We start from the raw sequence: 18,682 nt of genomic DNA, 5'->3' as shown, positions 1-18,682 counted from the left end.
CACCTCAACTGCACCATTTTGCATCCTCACCAGTGGTGTAGGAGGATTCCAGTTTCTCCGTGTTTTTGCCAACACGTATTTTCTGGTTTTTCCCTTCCTTGGCTTTTGTCTTATTTTCATTATCATGTATTTTAATTTTGCCGAGGCAGCAGTCCAGAAGGCCCCTCCCCAGGGCAGCATCTTAAAGCACGGGGTCAGGGGCCTTCCCCCACTTTCCTTGGGGAGATCGAGCATCACCTCCCACTGGAGGCTGGTGTTCCCAGTGCCTGCCCTCCCCTGGAAGGGCTCCGTGGGGTGCCACGTGGGCCTCAGGCCAGTGCCAGCTCTCCCTGGCCACCTGCCCAATGAAGGGGGGAGGACGGCGTGACAGGAGCTCACGGCCAGGCTCCCTGCGCACCATCTGCTCACAGCAGGAGGGAGGAGCTGGCCCAGAGGCTGAGGAGGGGGTCCTCCTCAAGATACGCCCAGCAAGAGTCTCCTGTCCTGGGCTCGCTCCGGACCTGGCTCCTGGGCGCAGCCTTGGCAGCCGGGGTCCTGGGAGGGGGCTTCGGGCTGAGCCCCGCCGTGCTCCGCGCCAACCCTGATTTGCCCTGAGCTAACATCTGTTGCAAATCTTCCTCTTTTTTTCCTTTTTCTCCACAAAACCCCAGTACGCAGCTGTATATTCTAGAGGTACGTTGTTCTAGTTCTTCTGTGTGAGCTGCCCCCACAGCATGGCACCTGACAGATGGGTGGTGTGGTTCCACGACCGGGAAGGGAACCTGGGCCGCCGAAGCAGAGCTCACCAAACTTTAACCACCAGGCCATCAGGGCTGGCTCTCCTTTGCCTGTCTTTTGATGGAGTTATTTGGTCTTTTTGTTGTTGAGCTGTAGGAGTTGCCCCTTGTGCTCATTCTTTCTACCAGCTGTGTGCGGTCCACTGTGTGGATGCCCCGTAACCATCCCTCTGACAGTAAACAGACACTGTAAACAGGCACCGGGCCTGTCACAGAAGCTGCCTCAATGCTCATCCCTGCACACTCGTGTTTTGCACACACTGCTGGAGACGGCTGCGCCAGGCCTGACCCTTGCCCTGTCCCTGCAGCTTCTGCCTGTGTTTGAACAGAGCCCTGAACCACGCTGAGACTCCAGAGACGGGAGGCCCCCAAGACGGCTGGGATGGTGCCCCCCTGCTGTCTGCCAGCTCTGCTCTGGGCCCCCTGAAGCTCCAGGACCTGACCACCCGCTACCTGCGCCCAGGGCTGTGCATCTACCTGGACCCCGAGGAGGCCGAGCGCCTGGGCATGCCGGGCCCCCTGCACTTCCAGTACAAGCAGGCCCGGCTGCAAGCCCTGGAGACCATGGCCAACGTCCTGAAGCAGCGGATCGACATCCTGACCGCCAAGCTGCACGAGTCTGAGGCAGTGGACACTCTCGGGGATCTGGTCTCAGACCTGCCACCCTCTTGCCCCAGCAGCATGCCTGCTGCCCTCGCGCCTGCAGCCCTGGCCTGCCCTGGAGACTTGGTGCCCAGCGGGGGCAGAGGGGCACCCCATGACTGGGTAGACGTGCCGGCCAAGCCACTTCGCTCTCCCTCCTGCTTCCCGGATGATGAAATGCTGCCGTGGAGCCCCGGCTGGGAGTGGTGGCAGAGCGTGAGACCGAGGGGCCACCACGCCAGCAAGTCCCAAGGTAGGGCCGGCGCCTGGGCCACGGATGACCGCCAGCCCTGTTGGTGCCTGAGGGGACCTCACTTTCTCCCTGCCCTTTGGTTTCTTCTCCCGAAAGGGAGGATACAATGACAATACCACAGCAGTTGTCCAGGCCATTTGAGGGAGGACGTAGGTGACAGTCCTGGCCCAGCACACAGCACATACTAAATTTTGCCTCAGCCTCAGCCGCTGTCACTGTCTTGGCTCAGGCTGGAGGAGGGGTGAGGCCTGGTCCTGAGGCTGGTGTGCCCACCGCCTCCCTGCCCTGCCTCCCGTGGAGGGGCAGGGAAGTGGATGGGGCACCCAGGGCCCTCCTGCTGTGGGGCAGGTGCCCCTCCCTCGCTCCTGGCCCACCAGCAGCCCCTCCCCTCCTGCCGACATGTGGGAGGTCAGGTCCTGGTGCCCATCTCTCCAAAGGCTTCATGGAGGACGGGCGTTCGGAGCTGGACAAGAGGCTGGCGAGGAGTGCGGCTTCCTTCCAGACCCTCGGCCCCTTCACGGGCAGGTAAGCCTGCGAGCACCTCCATGCGCCCTGGCCATGCCGTGCATTGGGGCCTGCCTCTCATGGCCCTCAGTGCACAGCCTGTGCTGGCCAAGGCCAGGAGTCTGGGTGCAGCCAGGCCTGGCATAGGGGAGACACAGCTCCTCACCCATCCAGGAAGAAGCCCCCGACCTGGTCCAGGTCCTGCTGGCTCTGACCCAACGCTGGCCAGGGCAGGGTGGGCAAGCTCCATTCACACGGTGGCTCCTGGAGACCTCCCTGGCTGGGCCGTGTGCCATGAGCCCTTGACCCGAGGCCCCCGCTGAAGAGTGAGCAGCCCCAGACATCCTCTCCTCCCCGTGCTCCTCTGCACTGGCTCGGGGCCTTGGGGAGACACTGCCGGCCAGGCTTTCCTGTGGGGTTGACAGGCTGATTGCATGTAGGGGACACTGGTACAGGCGGTCATCCTGTCATCCTCCCTTGCTTCTTGTGACTTGCATCCCTTGCATCCCCTGCGCTGGCTGTGGCCTTCTCTGGGGACCACTTCACATGGGTCCCTTTGCATGGGTCCAGGAGGCATGGGTCCAGTTGCAGACAGATGACTGGCCTGGGGCTAGGGTGCTGGGGGCCCTCGGTTACCCCACCGTCCGCCCAGCCAGCCCAGCCTGGGCCTGGGATGTGGCACGAGCAACTGCTTTCGTTGGGACTTTCTGCTCTCCCCACCCTCACCCCAAGACCCCAGAGCCTCGGCCATCCTCTCCCAGCCATCCCTTTGCTGTCACTTCCTGTCCTCTGCTGTGTCCCAGCCTTTTGCAGCTCTGGCTTCCCACTCAGGAGGGGCGTCCTTCGGCCCCCGGGCCCCTCTGATCCCTGGGCAGCTCTGGTCCACGGGGGGCTCCACAGGTCGGTCTATGCAGGGGAGCTTCTTCCGGCTGACCCCTAACCTTCATTGAGCATCTGTGGCCCCGAGTCTCCCCAGTTCATGAACACGCTCGGGTTTCCTCCTGCAAGGACCCCCTCTGCTGCCCCAAGAACTATTCCTTCAGCCCCACTGCCCACCCGCAGGCCTGGCATCTCCTTCCCGTGCCAGAGCAGGCATGGGTCCCTGTCCAGTCTTCCTCAGTGGCCAGCAGTGCCCTCCTGGTCCCCAGTGCCACCCAGTCCTCCTTCCCATGGCTTCATGGCACGCCATCTCCCCCCAGAGGTTCTGGGACCACTCCCGTCCCTCTCAGCTCTGTCCTGGGTCTGATGTGCCCTGGGGCAGCGGTCCCCAGCCTGGCCCCAAGCAGCACTTGCCCACGCAGCCCTCTCCCCTTGTGCAGTCACGTGTCCTCCCGGACCCCAGGCTTGACACATCTGAGCTGAGGGTAGGGGGTGTCAGGCCAGTGGGCGGTCTCAGGGGTCTGGGCTTGGCCATTGTCAATATCAACCAGAGCCCACCTGGAACACCTGGGGCCCACCCCAGGGGCGCCTCCTCATCCACCTTGCCCAGTCTGTTCCTGGCTTGGTGCCCCAGTTAGGGGACTTTGGGGGCCAGCCGGAGGGTATAGTGCTTAACAGCTAAAACAGAAGGTGGAGACCGCAGGCAGGTCACAGGGTAGCTGTGGAGTGAGGGATCCAGATGGAGGTGGGTTGCGTCTCTGGGGAGAGGGAGCCTGACACCCCATCACGTGGAGCTGCCCCAGGGCACTCTGGGGTCAGTGCTTGAAGCTGTTGACCTTGAGCAAAGTCACACGCCCCAAGAGCCTCAGAGTCCTCCCCAGGAAATGGGGAGTGGTCATCTACCTTGAAGGGGAGGGGCTGTTCCCCCTACACTCCCTCAACCACCCTCGCCTCTCTCCACCCAGGGCCCGGCCTCAGTGCAGTTGGTGGAACTGAATTGTTGCCACCAGTAGGGGGCAGCATTGGGCTGGACTTCTGTTCTCAGCACATGCACACACACACACATACGCTGCTTCCCCTCTGGGCCTGGAGAACGGGCAGAGGGATGGGAAAATCTTCCAGAGGTTGATCTTGGTGCCCTGATGACCCAGCACCCTTGTTTCAGGGATCAGGGCCCAGGGGCTTGCTGGGCCTCTCGGGGCGTCCAGGAGAGGTCCCTTCTAAAAGAGCAGGCACTGCTGACCACTTTGTGGGGCTGTGGCTTTGTGGCGCTGCCTCTGGTCACCTCACCTGCTGCCTGGGTCCGAGGATGAGGGTCACAGCTCCCGTCTCCAGGGCCTGGTCCTGTCCTGCTGCCTCTCAGGCCAGTTTCTGAGTTGGGGTGGGACAATCTACTCCACCCCGTCCTTTCTCTGCTGGGACCACGGCACTCAGTGGCCGGGTAGGGGCCCAGCCTGCCACCAGCCCTGTGTGCGGTGAGGATCTGGGGGCTTCCCGCCCTCTGAGGGGCTTGGGCCCCAGGATGGCCGGCCACCTCGGCATCTCTGGAAGGAAGACGGGTGGAGCGTGTGCCTCCCCGCAGGCCTTCCCACACCTCATGCGCTGCTTTCAGCAGCCCCGTGAGATGTGTTCTCAGCCCCATTTTACAGGTGGGGAAACTGAGGCTTGGAGAGGAGAAGTGACTTTGCCCAGGATCACATAGCTTGTGTGTGGGCGAGCCAAGCTTCAGACCCAGGGCTTAGACTCAAGAGGCCGCAGTTTTTCCATGATGCCCATCCCCTAGTCCAGCAGTTCTCAAACTGTTCCCTGGGAACTCCTTAGAAATGCAGAGTCCTCTTCCCACATTGGCCCTCCTGAATCTGATACACCTGGGGTGGGCCCAGGGATCAGTGTTTTCCCAAGTCCTCCAGGTGATTCTGGTGCACACTGAAGTTTGAGAACCGTCACCCTAGAAAGTCCAGACGAGTGGTCAGCAAGCCACAGACCCCGAGGCCCACCACCTGTCTTTGTAAATAAAGTTTTATTGGCACACAGCCCCGCTCATCACTGATGTAATGAGCATGGCTGCTTTCATGCTGCAACGGCAGAGCTGAGTCATTTCCCCAGAGACAGGCACCGTGTGGCCCACAAAGTGTGATCTTTACTGTTTGGCCCTTTACGGGAGATGTTTGCTGACCCCGCTCTAGGTAACTGATAGAGAAGCTGATCAATTGATGGCAACTGAGGGCGTTCCCTTGCAGGAGGTAGCTCCTTCCTGCCGTTTGTTGATCTGCTCGTTGGGGGTTGGCATCCTCAGTTCAGGATTGGGAAGGAGGGAGCGAGCCTGAGCCTGGAGAAGACCCTGCAGCGACCTTGTCCCCCTTCTCCCTCCATGGGCACGCATCCCTGGAGCAGCCCCAGCCCCAGCATCCCTGGGGTCATCCCAGATTCAGCCCCTGAGCCCGTCGGCATCTCTCTTCTCAGGCCCAGGGCTGCTTCCTCTTTCTGGAACACTCTTTTCCACGCCATCTCCCCTGCAAGACTGTGAGCTGTGGGGGCAGGGCGGGGTGGTGAGTCACCCCATTCCCCGCTCCCACAGCACCGGGCACACAGCAGGTGCTCCACAAACACCTGTGGCCTGTGGTCCCCGAGGGCTGCTGGAGGGGGCCAAGTCCCCGCCCCGGTCTCCATGGCCCACAAGTGTTGTGGTGTTTTCAGTCGCTCAAGCAGGCCCTGGGTCACCGTCTATCCTAAGAAACGAAGCGAGGCAGGGAGGTGTGCACCCGTTCACACGTTCATTTTCTGTGCCCCTAATACCCCTAATCTGGGCAGCTGCTGCCAGCCTGCACTCGATGGCTCTCCCGCCCCACCTGGGCTGGGGCCCTCTCAGGAAAGGCCCACCGTCACGCCTTCCTCCTAATCCTGTTTGTGGAACGAGCTCGCCCCGAGGGATGGCAGGTTTCTGAGTCCTGCCAGCCTGCTTTGACTCCTGCCTCCTCTGTCACCCGGCTGGCTCAGGCCCCTCTATGGACAAGGCGGCAGTGCCAGCCACGAGAAGATGGTGGAGAGGGTTAGAGCTGGTCTGTGAACCCTGCTGCGCTCTGGGCCTGGTGGCCAGTGCTCCTTAGCAGACGGCAGAGGGGCTGACAGAGGGGAAGAGCATGCCCCAGGCCGGTTACTCCCAGAGCAGCCGCTTGGCAGCTTCCCCCAAAGGGCCCTGCCCAGGAGCAGACCCAGGGCAGGTGTGGGCTTCTGGGCAACGGGCACCCTGATCCCAGTCCAGCGCCCAACAGTGACCATGGAAGTCAGACCTAGGCTGCCCTCTGTCCTGCCGGGAGCTGGTCCCCCAGGCTGCCAGTGCACAGCCCCAAGCCACCACTTCACAGATGAGGCCCTGCTGAGCTGGTGGACATGCAGGTGTCGGCATCTGGAGGTGCCAGCTGCTCACGGCTGCCCTCCTGTCCCTCTGCCCACAGGCCCATCCCCCATAGGTCTCTGGCTCTTGGGTCCCACCCTGGACACTATGGGGGTCTGAGAGCTGCTTCAGGCCACAGGAGCCCAGATCAGATTCCTGCCCCCGAGTCCCCTGGCTGCCTCCCACCTCATGGATGTTCATTGCCCGACCCTGCTCACATGTGTGTTTGTGTGTCCCCAGCTCACGAGGGGTGCCAACCACACCGGACCCCACCTGCGGCTCCCTGCGGCTGGAGGAGATGCCATCGGCCAGAGGGGCGGGCTTGGTCATGCCCTGGACCATCCGGAGCTGTGGTAAGGGCGAGCCTGCAGACAGGGCCTGGGCTGGCTGGTAGGGTGGCCAGAGTGGTCCACCAGGGACCCCCTCCACCGCCCGACGCTGCAGTGACGTCCTGTGGATGTAGAAAGAGACTTTTCTATGTGGAAAGCGTCTACGCATCAGTATTAAAGTTTTTGGGAGGCTTGTGGTACCCAGCTGTTTGCTCTGTGCTGTTGCCACGCCTCTGCCTTGATTGATAGTTCCTCCGAGGGGGCCAATAGCTTCTCTCCTTACCAGCGGCTCCTGGGGCCACTCTGCAGACGCCACCCTGCAGACGCCTTCTCAGACCCCGTCGGCAAGGCTTCTGCCTTCTGTGCTGCTGAAGGATGTGTGTTCCTGGGTTACAGCTGAGGGGACTTGCTCAGGGCCACAGAGCTGGAGCATGGCAGGGGGCATGGGAGTGGTGCCCCTGCCCGGCATCCACTCCTTCCTGGGTTTGGGGCTTCGTCCTGTCAGCAGGCTGGGCCCGGGGCCCCAGGGCCTGCTCAGTGGGATGTGGGCTGGATGTGGGGACATTTCCGCCCAGTGCGGGCTCAGCGAGGCGTGGCTGGAGGGGCAGTCACAGCAGCTGGGAACTGAGCACTGACTCTGAAAGGCCTGGGATGCGCGTTTGCTGGTTAATTGCTGTTTTTCGGTTGAGTTTCTTCTGAAGTTTTAAAAATGGGAGTAAAACATGCTCATGTCTTGCTGTAAGAGAATCGAGCAGTGCAGGTGCGTTCTGAGTGAACCACTGACCCTGCCCCACCCCGTGGGGCAGCCCCACATAAAACCTGTACTTCCTTATGGGCCAGGTGGGGGCTGCCCATCCCCCAGGGGCAGCGAGGCCTGTGGGGCCTGTGGGCTGTGAAAGCCCAGGGGGAGTTAGCAGCCCCAGTTTTACCCTGGTGCCCGCGGAGGAGGGCAGGTGGGAATTTCAGCCCTGGGCTCTGGAGTGCCACAGACCTGGGTTCATAGCCGTTCCACCACGGGGCAGCTGGAGTATGGCGGGCCCTTCCCGGAGGAGAGGCTTCCCTGGCAGACGCAGGGCCCCAGGCCAGGCAGGGCAGAGGGGCCTGTTTCAGGGCTGGCGGCAAGAGCCCTCTGTGGGCTGCAAAAACACTCCCGCAGGCCTCCTTGAGTCCACCCCGGGGGTGTGGGTGAGCTGTGGACATACGTGCATGTGTGTGCGTGTGTGGAAGGGGCCTGTCGGGCTCACCCAGGCCTCTGAGGGAGGAGGGGTCTGAGTCACCCCCATCCCACACCTAGTCTCTCTCCCTCCCTTGCCTCTCACTCTGGGGGACTCTCCCAGCCTGCGGTGGGGCTGCAGTGGGAGCCCGGCCTGGGCTCTGCCTCTCCCAGTCTCCCAAGGGGCCAGGAGCCTCAGCAGCCCCCCAGGACACTCACTCCTCCCTCCCTCATTTGACACATACTTGCCGGGCACCTGTTGTGCCTGGCACTAACCCGAGACCAGACCCCACCCTCAAGGTGCCTGCCTTTATGGGGGGGTGGGGCGGGTGGTCAGAAGATGCACAAGTGACAATGCACAGCACCTCAGGTCCACAGCGATCAGTGCCAAGGAAGAGAATCCACCGGAAGCGGGTAGATGCCCAGCTGGAGCTTCCAGCTCCCCCTCGCCTGAGGAAGTGCGGCCCAGAGATGGGCAGTGATGTGCCTGGGGGCACCCAGGGACGGGCTGGGACCAGGGCTCAGACCTGGATGCCAGTGCTCTGTCCCCCCCAACTCTGTGCTTCTGGAAGGCTGCCTGAGCAGGGGGCCAGCCAGCCGCTGGGAGGGTCCAGGGCAATTGCTGACCACAGCTGGGTGGCCGCCTCCTGGCCAGGATCCTGCAGAGGGGTCAGGCTCTGGCCCTCCCCTCGCAGGGGGCAGCCCTCTCCCTACCTGCAACCCCACCGACATCCCTGCGGAGACGAGCAGCAGCGGTGGCTCCTCCATCTTGGGTGGCCTGCCTACTGTGGGGGCCACGATGCCAGAGCCCCCGTGGAGGCTCCGCCAGGGGCACCCTGCAGCAAGGTAGGGGTGCGGTCCCGGGAGCCACCTGCTTTGGCAGCTTCAGGGGACAGTGGGGACAGCCCCTCTCTCCACTGTGTCCACACCTGGGCCCTTGGCTGCCTGAAGACCTTCTCCAGGGCTGGTCTGATGGCAGCTGGAGCAGCTGCCAGGAACCTGGGCACAGCTGTATGTTCCTGAAAGCTGGGAGAGCCCAGGCAGCCCCAGCCCCTCTTGACCATTGGCTTCCCCCATCTGTCAAATGGGGTGATGTGAGGACCCAGGGAGTTAAGACAGAGCCAGTCGGCTGTGAGGACAGCCTCTGTGGTGCCATTAACTGCTACCACTGCTGGCTGGCTGTGCCAAGTCCCTCCACCCGCCTTCCCTGTGCTTGGGTCTGCTGTCCAGTAGAGCTTTCTAGGCTGAAACATCTAGACCAGCGCTGTCCTACAGAACTTACTTTTTAGACTCAAACATCTAGACCAGCGCTGTCCTATAGAACTTTCTAGTCTCAAACATGTAGCACAAGATTGTCTAATAGAACTTTCTAGACTCAAACACCTAGACCAGTGCTGTCCAACAGAATCTTCTAGACTCCAACATCTCGCACAGAGTTGTCCGATAGAACTTTCTAGACTCCAACATCTAGCATTATTGTCTAACTGGACTTTCTGTGATGAGAGGGATGTTCTAAATTCCGGGCTATCCAGTATGGTAGCACCAACTACACGTGGCTGTCTAGCCATTGAAACATGGCTGATGTGACCGAAGAGTGGAATTTTACATTTCCTCTCCTTGTAAGCTTAGACGTAAACGGGACGTGTGTCTGCCGGCTGCCGTGTGGGATGGCGAAGCCCTCGCCTGAGACAAGGCTCTCCTGCCAGGGCGGGTGTCTGTCAGCTTCATTCGGACTTGAGGCCGTGATTCTTCCGGCCTCAGCCCTATAACTGAGAACGTACGCGGTTGTCATCATCATCCTCAGCAGCAGCAGCAGCAGCATTGGCAACAATAACAACTTCCACCTGCTGAGCACTCATTACCTCACCCCATTGGCTCCTGAGCTGCTGGGTGCTTTCGGGCGGCTATGGTGCTGGATTCTTGGGGCTCCTCCCCAGTTGTCATTAGAGGAGTTTGGAGCGAGACCAGTGCTGTCCTCTGCTCAGCGGGTGACTCCGGCAGTCTCTGGGGGCTGCCAGCAGCTTGGCAGGCCAGGGCCGGGCCTATCTTGGGGTCAGCCTGCTTTCTCCTGGGTCACGGTCAGTGCTCAGAGGCACGCAGCTGTGTCTCCCTGGAGACCTGTCGGGGTGCTGGCACGGCCAGAGATGACCAGGAATGCCCTTCCTCAGCCGAGGGCTGGGGCCTCGGGCCTCTGGAGCTCTTGAGAGCCTAATGAGTGGGAACTCAGGCTGGCGGGGCTGGTGGCGGACTGGGCACCTTCTCTGGCTCCAGCCTCTCTCGAGGGCCACAAAACAAAAGCAAGGGAGGGTTTTTCCCTTCTCGAGGAAACTTCAGCTCAGAACAGACACTTGAAACCAGTTCCTAAAAGTGCTGTCATTTCCTGTGGGGGCCAGGTAGCTGGGAGGAGGGAGGGAGGGAGCACTGCTCACATCACTGAGCGTTCAGTACACCCCAGGCATCCGGAGCCTGGCTTCTCCCCTGGCTCGGTGCTAGTGTTCTCTCAGCTGCCAGGGAAGTGCCCAGGAACTGGTTTAGCTGTTGTTCACAGCTCTTTAACTGCTTTAGCATGGAGAGCTGAACTGCTCTGTTCTGGGAAGGAGAGTGCAGGGAGAGAACGCTGTTCTCTCTGCATACTCACCAGCCTATCCAAGGGGTCCTCAAGAGGGCTTCGCCATTCAGACTGGGAGCTGGGCCCTGAGAGTGAGCCCACCATGCTCCGTGCCCTCCTCTGCCTGCTCTCACCAGGACCCAGGCAGAGAAGCTGGAGGGTGGGGTGAGAAAGGAGCAGGAGCACACTGGCCACCCCCCCCCCGCCCCCACCATGGCGTCACCCCTAGAGGCAGCCTCCATGGGGCCAAGGAGCATCAGCTGTGTGCAGAGTGCAAGCTGGGCCCTCGGGGCCACCAAAGGGAAGAAGTCTCTGGGCTGCCCTTGGGGACTTCCCCATCCTGGGGGGTGAGGTTTCCACAGTGACTCTCTGGAACAATCCCAGAGACCCCAAGGAGCCCTCAGCCTGCACCTCTCTGCGCATGTTACCCCTAGCTCCCCCCCAATGACCCCCCGCCGAGGCTCCGGTGAGCTAGTGACCTGCTCCAGGCCACCCAGTAAACGCAGGCCTAGCCCACCCAGTGAATGCAGGCCTAGCTGAGGTCTGTCTGGTGGCAAAGTCCTTGTTCTCAGCCGCCGTCGTCTCTGCACACTCGGCCGTGGCTCCTGGGGGGGAGTGTGGCCAAGGGTCTGGCAGAACGAGCCCCTGGGGGAGGTCGAGGTGATGCCGCAGCCATCTGTCTCCTTCTGCCTCTGCGGCCCCTCCACAGAGGGCTGGCTGTGGTTGGAGGCCAGCCCAGCCCCAGCCCCTGGACTCCTCCCTCTGTGCCCAGCAAGGGGGGCCCGAGGGGGCCCCAGGCCGCTCACTGCCCGCTTCTCCATGGTTTCTGCAGGAGAGTGGGAGCCTGGCGGGCTGCGTTCCGGTCACCTTGCCGACATCCAGCAGAAGTTCCTGCACTTTCTCGAGTCACTGAAGGTGTGTCCACCCCTGTCCTGTCCGGCTGATGACAGCTGTGTCCCTTTAGGCCTCTTCTGTTTTGGGTGAGCTGGGAGCAGCCCTTGTCCCCCTGAGGCTGAGCAGAAGAGGCTCCAACGCAGGGAGTTGTCGAATTAGAGGTGGGGGAGGCTGGCGAGAGCGGGGAGCAAGTCGGCGGGCTGGAGGGAGGGCCCGCCATGTGTGGGGTCCTTGGGAGGGCACCCACCTGCCCTCTCCAGCTGAGGGCTTGCCGGGGAGTCATGGGGGGCAGCCCGCCTGGGCCTCCAAGAATCCTGAGGCTCAGGCCCCCCCTGCAGCTGGAGCAGCAGAAGCAGGAGCGGGCACTGGCCCTGCTGCGGCAGCGGGCGAAGCTGGAAGTCCAAGAGACGCAGAAGGCCCTGGATGAGCTGCTCTTCAAACACCGGCTGCAGGTCAGAGGCCCTCCGAGGGCCCTCCCGAGCAGGCGCCGCTCCCCGCCAAGGGCCAGCGCAGCCCCTCCCGCCCGCTGAGCCTAAGGCCCGCCTCGCGGCATGGGGGCCGCCTGCCTTTGAGGAGGGTGAAGCTGGGGAGGCTGCAGATGTGCCGCCGACTGAAGGGGGGCTCTGCCTCCCCCCACCCCCCGCCGAAGAGCAGAGTGCTCTGCCTGCTAGGGGCCGTCTCAACAGGCTACGCAAGGACACTCATTTCAAAGCAGAAACAGGATGTTTTGGCCTGCTTATGTCCTGGGGGCACCTGGCTGGGGGCACAGATGACTGTCTGAGTGTCCCGTGTCCCGGGCTGTTGGCATCTGAGCTGCAGGCTCTCCACTGGAGCTCACAGCCAAGGTGTGTGGGTGCTGATCGGAAGGGAAGGGGACCCACGTCTGAGCCCGCCTCTGCCCAGCCCCTTGTGCTGGCATCGTTGAGTCCATCAGATAGGCAGCACTTGCTGGTCAGGCAGTGGGGCAGCACCGCTCCACAAAGGGGAAGACAGCACCAAGCCTAGGGCTAGTGGGTGAGGACCAGGAGGCCGCTGTCTGTGGTCTGCTTGGATGTGACAAGCCTTCTGAGAAGTGACTCTGTTTTGTGTCCTTGATCTGCTGGGCACCTGCCACTCTCCCCCCACTGCCATGCTTGGCTCTCTCTGGTGGCCGGGGAGGGGGCTGTTGGCCCCCCGTGGAGGTTGGACAAACGAGGTCCCTTAAGTTGGAGACCTGCCTGGCCTCGGGCTCCTCCCAGGGACCCGGCCTGGCCCCCTGGTTGTGAGGCTGCCTCGTTCGTCCTCCACAAGCATGCCGCCTTCCTGTGCTCACAGCCGCTGATGGAGAAACACTCCACCCAGGCCCGGCTGGAAACGGCGTCAGAGCCTGAGCGGCCACGGGAGTCTGGGGACCCGGAGCTGACGACCCCTCGGAGCAGCATGACAGCTAGACCCAGGTTGGGTCCAGGGCGGGGGCCCACGGCCCCTCCCAACGTAGAAGGGAGCCGGTGGGGGTCTCGGACAGGCGTCAGGGCTGGTGCGGCGGGAGCTGGGAGTCTTCGGCGCTTTCTCACCCGGCAGATCACACCCCCCCCTGGGCGGAGACGACGCTGTGCCCTCCCGGGGCCCCGAGGAAGGGCGGGAGAGTCCCGCAGGCAAGTCAGCTTCTGCAGGTGAGCGTCCTCACGCCACCCCAGGCGCTTCACCTGTGCCTGGAGCACCTCCCTGCACGGACCCCGAGGGGGTACCTGAGTCAGGCTCACAACAGAGAGGCCCCCAGTGAGGGGTGACTTGCCCAAGGCCACACGGTGAGGGCAGAACCGGGATTTGAAACTAAGTCTATCTGATGCCAGAACCGTGTGACTGACCTTCGGGAACACTGCCTCCTGCTTGTAAGGGCAGGGTGGGCACCCACTGAGCCAGCAAGTGGACACACAGCCACCGTCCCCACCCACACTGACCTGGGGGACAGTGAGCCTGGATCTCAGCAAGAAAGCTTTCAGTGACATGCTCCGTGTAACAGCCCAATCCCAGGGGCCGTGGCCGAGTAGAGAAGAGCATGGGGGTGTCCTCCAGCCCTGCGCACCCCAGTCTGGGGCAGAGGCGGCCTCAGCGCCTCCAGCCCTGCTCCTAGCAGACCCCCAGGGTGGCCGTCCCCATCTCCCTGAAGCTCTGGTTACAGCCTGTCTCAGCCCCTTCCTGGAGCAGGGGATCCTCCGCTCTTCCAGGCCCACCAGTGGGCCTGCTCCCTCCCTGAGTGGTTTTCCCTGAGGCCTCTCAAGTGCCTGGCCCGTAAATATCCGGGCCAACTCCCCTGATTGTGTGTCCCGTGTTGGCAAATAGGGGCCCTGCAGGGATGGCCTTAAACCCTCCCAGAGCCTCCAGCCCTCGGCAGAGCTGGTGTTGGCAGGCTGTGAGCTGCTCCTGTCATGAACTCCTAGTTTAATTTCATCATGCTCATAAAGCATTTTCATATGACTCTGCGTGAAACTGGGGTTTTTCCCAGAATCTGGCCTATCTTGGTGGATGTTCCAGGTGCTCTTAAAAAGAATGGGTTTGCTGGGTTTGCTGCTGCCGTTGGATGGAGTGTTGTTCAAACCTACCGTATCCTCTGGATTTTCCTGTCAATTCTTGAGACAGGGTGCTGAAGCAGCCACCGTAACTGTGGATTTGTCTATTTCCCCTTGCAGTTCTTAGCTCTTCTTCCTTCTTCTGAGGCTCTGACATCAGCACATAAACATTCAGGATTATTCTGTGCTGATGCGTTGCCCCTTTCTCATATGTCATTATGAATAACCCTCTCTACCCCGGCAATACGCTCTGCTCTGAAATCCACTGTGTGACACTAATCTGGCTGCTCCAGCTTTCTTGTAACTGGTGTTCATGTGGCGTGTCCTCCCCTCTCCTCCTCCTAACTTAGTTGTGTCTTCGTATTTCAAACGCGCTCCTGTAGGCGGCGGAGAGCTGGGTCTGGCTATGTTTTCCCTTATCCGATCTGGCGATCTCTGCGTTTCCATCGGAGCCTTGCGCCGTGTGCGTTTAACACGATTATCCCGATGGGCAGGTTTGAGTCGATCATCTTGCTCTGTGTTTTCCTTTGTCTCATCTGTCTTTTGTTCCCTTCTTTCTCTTTTTCTGCCTCCTTTTGTTAAACAAGTTTTCTTTTATGATTCTATCTCTGTGGTTGGCTTCTGTGCCGTAACTGGTATCTGGTGGTCGCCTGGATTCATGGTACATGCGGTCTACCTTCCAGGGACGGTCTGCCACTTCGCCTCCAGACGGCTCTTCCAACACCCCAGTTTCTCCTTTTCTGGACTTCCATGCTGTTGTCATGCATTTTACTTTTTGTATTTTATAAATTCCACGATACATTGTTGTTAAAGACTCAAAGATCTTTTAACTGTATGTATACACACACATATGGAGACACATACATATATGTATGTTAGGCCTGAACATTGGGCCACTTGCAGCTGTGAACTCAAAAAGCTCTGACCTTTTTTGGGGGGGATGCTTTTTCCGTCTCTGTGTTTCTTTCACATAGTTTCTATTGCTATGTCTTCAAGTTCATTAATCTTTTCTTCTGCAACGTCTAATCTGCTGTTAATCCCATCAAGTGTCTTTCATCTCAGATGTTTTAGTTTTCATCTCTAAAAGTTCCATTTGGACATTTTTTATATCCTCCATGATTCTGCTTAACTTTTCAAACATATGGAATACGCTATAAAAACTCTAAATGTCTTTCTCTGCTAGTTGATCGATTATTCTCACTGTGGGTCATGTTTCCTGCTTTCCACACACCTGCTGGATGCTGCGAAGCTCCCCTTGTTGGGCGCTAGATGTGCAGGTTCCCACATGCACAGTCAGAAGCTTTGTTCTGGGAAGCAGTTACTCGGAAGCTGGCTGATCCTTCCAGGTCCTGCTTTTGATCTGTTAGGCGGATTCAGAGCAGGGCTCTGGCTGGGACCAAAGCAGGACCTTATGTGCACTCTGCCCTAAGACCCGTGAATCATGAGATTTCGCAGCCGGGCTAGTGGAGACCAGCATAAGTCCCACCCTCCTGTTCCTTCTGGATGCTTTTTACCCTATCACCTACATGTGATCACTGATCGCGGAGGCTTAAGGGAGACATCCCACAGATCTCCTGGGTTCTCTCTGTGTGGCTCTCTCCTCTCTGCTGCTCCATCCCACGAGCTCTAGCTGCCTTGGTCTCTCCAGACTCTCAGCTCCATCTTCTTTACCCAGGGGGTCTGCCAGCCTCTGCCTCAGCTCCCCCTCCCTGCACTGCAGCCTAGAAACTCTCTCCAGGCAGCAAGCTGTGGAAATCAGAGGTCTCACCTCATTTGTTTTCCATCTCTCAGGGATCGCTGTGCATCGCTGTGCTATGGTGCCTGAGGTCCAGTGTCTGGAAAACCATTCTTTCATATATGTGTCTGTGTGAATATTTGTGTATGTAGGTATACATATACATTCGTACTTTTTTGTTTAGTTGTTTTTTTAAGTTTTTGTTTCAGTGGGACAGTAAATCCACAATCCAATCCCTTTACTCTCTCTTGGGGAGAAGTGTAAGTCCTCAAATGACATTTTTAAAAGTATAGGGTCCCTTTTCCATCACACTCAGCACTGCAGGGTGGCCAGCAGAGGTCAGCGGCAAGGGAGCTGCTTAAGCTGGGAATTCGGGCTCTGCTGTCACCCCGCCTGCTTGGTGCTGGACCTTGAACAGATCCTTCTCTCTCTCTGGGCCTCAGTTTCTCCTTTTGTGGAAGTGAAGCAACAGGACTAAGTCATTCCTGAGTCCCTCTGCCTTGGGTCTGGTATTTGCCTGGTCAGGGGGTTCACACCTGGGATTTCATACCAGGAAAAGGACAGATGGTTCCTTCTGCCTCCGCCTTGGGAAGATTTGGTGTGAAGCTGTGTGTATGTGGGGGGCATTAAACCGCCCCAGACATCCTACCTTTGTGAGGCCCTCCTGGAGAAAAGGCCCATGGAACCCCTGTGTGACCTGAGGCTGCTCAGAACCCCTATGTGCCCCAACCATGGCCTGCTTTCTGTCCTCAGAGCTCATGCAGGAAGGGAGGCCAGACCAAGCCACCACCCAGCTGACCCCCGCCAGGCTCTACCCTTGGGACAACTCCACCCACCAGGTACAGAGAGAGGTCCCCTATAGGAGTGGGGTCCAGGGGAGGCACCCACAGCAGATTAGACCTAAATTCCCCCTCAGCTGCTGGAGGCCATCAGGTGCTGGGACCTACCTCTCTGGGAGCCTGCACCCAGGGGGTCTCTGCTGTGGGTCCTGAGCTGGGGGAGGCTCTCCCTGCCATGGGCATCACCCATTTTTCCAATTAACATTTGCCCAAGCCCCTTCCTCCCACCCCCGGTGGTAGGTGAGGGCAGGCATTTCAAGAGGCTGCTTCGGGCAGGGTTAGCTTCCGCCGCCCAGGTTACGCATTTCAAGGCGGGTAGCCCACCCTTTCCCGGACCCTCTAGAGCACAAGCAGGTGCCTGGCCGGGATCCCAGGGCTGGGCACGAGGCCAAGATGATAAGGACCTCGCCCTGCCTTCTGGACCTCACAGTCGGAGGGGGGTACCCCGCTGGGGGAAAGGGGGACACGACAAAGGGATGAGTGGGATGGGCAGTCCAGGAGGGCTTCCTAGAGGCGGTGGCCTCCTCCCGCGCCGCCCCCACCTCCGACTGGGTGCTCCTCCTATGGAGGGAGGCCGGTCCCAGGAGCAGCCTGGAAGCTCAGCGGTGGTGACGCGGCCCGGTTGGTCTGCCCCGCCCCAGAGGAGCCCGGAGGGGCCCCAGAGGACCACGCCCGGGGCCTTCAGCCGCTTCACACTCCAGATGCTCCAGCAGAGCCTGCGGGAGGAGGAGCTGCGCGCGCAGCGCCACATCAGGCAGCTGCGCCTGCGCCAGAAGGCGCTCGAGGCGATGAGGGCCCAGCTGGACTGGCTGGAGCGTCAGCGAGGGTGAGCGCATGCGCACCGCGCCGGCGGGGGCGGGGAGGGGGGGAGCCGCCCCGCTCAGGCCCCGCCCCTGGGCCGTCCTGCAACGGGATCCCGCTTCTGACAGCATCGCTGGGAACACATTGTACTGACCCAAGTAATGATGGGTGTTTGCAGAAAGTTAGATAAGGCAGTGAAGTACCAAAAATAAATCCATTAAAGCCACCTGCAGTCCCAGCTCTCCGAGATAGTCTCGGCCGCTTGCCAGTCTGTCTGGCCAGCTCGTGTCGAGGGAGGAACACATGTGGCTGTTTAAACAACGTTCGAAATAGACACGCACGCAAACTGTTTGTAACGAGTTCTCGCTTAAACGTCAAGAGAGCCTTTCCGCGTTCCTCCGTCACCGCTGCAGCATCCAGGGCCCCAGCGCAGACCCATCCAGATCCTTTAGCCAGCCCCATAGCTGGGCCCTCCCATTGCTTCCAGCTTTGTGTCATTAGACCTGACCCTCCGTGACCTAACTTCTTAAGGTAATTCCTAGAGGTGGAATTGCCGTGTCAGTGAGAATGCATTGTTTTAAAGCTGCTTGATGTTCCCGCATCGGCCTCCAAAATGATGATTCTGGTTAAGATCCTCACCTGCGGTTTACCAGCATGCTGGGCTGTGGGTGTTTTGCTCCATCATGGCCCCAGCCTCCTTCCCCAAAGGGCCCTCAGGCCCAGCTGGGGCTCCAGGGTCGGGGGCACTGCCCTCCCTTCCTCTCTCAGGCCCAAAAGTGGTTGTGACGGGGGTGCGGGGCGCAGGTAGAAAGAGTGACAGTCTGGGCTGGGGCCACTGGTCCCCCTGGACTCCCCCAGCCTGCCTACACGTGGCCTCCTCCTCCCAGAGCCTGCTGTGGGAGAGGGCATCCTGGGTCCACTGGCCAGCCAGACAGATGTCTGTGGTTTTTCACATCCACTTACCGGACTCGGGTCGACCTTGATCCTGCCCCCTCCCCCAGGTGGCTGGGCAGCAAAGGAAACGATGCTGTGCTGGTGGCCTTGGCAGAGAAGCAGCAGCAGGCCCTCAGCACCCTTGAGCAGGAGCAGGTAAGGGCTGGCTTGACCCTGGTGGGTGGGTGAGCAGCCGACCCTGAGGTGGTCCTGCCGCCCTCTTGCTGGGAATGTGAACATCCCACACCACAGCTTGAGAATGCTCGAGCCCTCACCACCCTTTAGGGCCGCTCAGGACCCTGCAGTACATGGGAGCATCCTGGGGCCCAAGGG

The 18,682-nt window shown here is 60.3% G+C and overlaps 1 protein-coding gene across 5 annotated transcripts in view; it reads left to right on the top strand.

Annotated features, from left to right (window-relative positions):
• Positions 1–18,682, top strand: part of CCDC187 (coiled-coil domain containing 187) — a 54,390-nt gene that overhangs the window by 20,132 nt on the left and 15,576 nt on the right. For 4 of the 5 annotated variants that reach the window (XM_070518346.1, XM_070518349.1, XM_070518345.1 and 1 more), the window contains 10 exons: positions 1,085–1,671; positions 2,109–2,196; positions 6,689–6,801; positions 11,431–11,513; positions 11,831–11,944; positions 12,807–12,928; positions 13,053–13,144; positions 16,530–16,615; positions 17,257–17,441; positions 18,418–18,505. In XM_070518346.1, the coding sequence (XP_070374447.1) occupies positions 1,085–1,671; positions 2,109–2,196; positions 6,689–6,801; positions 11,431–11,513; positions 11,831–11,944; positions 12,807–12,928; positions 13,053–13,144; positions 16,530–16,615; positions 17,257–17,441; positions 18,418–18,505 (1,558 nt within the window). The remainder of the gene's footprint in view (positions 1–1,084; positions 1,672–2,108; positions 2,197–6,688; positions 6,802–11,430; positions 11,514–11,830; positions 11,945–12,806; positions 12,929–13,052; positions 13,145–16,529; positions 16,616–17,256; positions 17,442–18,417; positions 18,506–18,682) is intronic. The other variant, XM_070518348.1, reaches the window with a different exon arrangement.

This window comes from Equus asinus, chromosome 10, assembly GCF_041296235.1.
Source record: "Equus asinus isolate D_3611 breed Donkey chromosome 10, EquAss-T2T_v2, whole genome shotgun sequence".
In the NCBI taxonomy this organism is placed as follows: Eukaryota; Metazoa; Chordata; class Mammalia; order Perissodactyla; family Equidae; genus Equus; species Equus asinus.
Note: the sequence above shows the minus strand (reverse complement) of the source record. Positions and strands in the feature narration are given on the sequence as shown.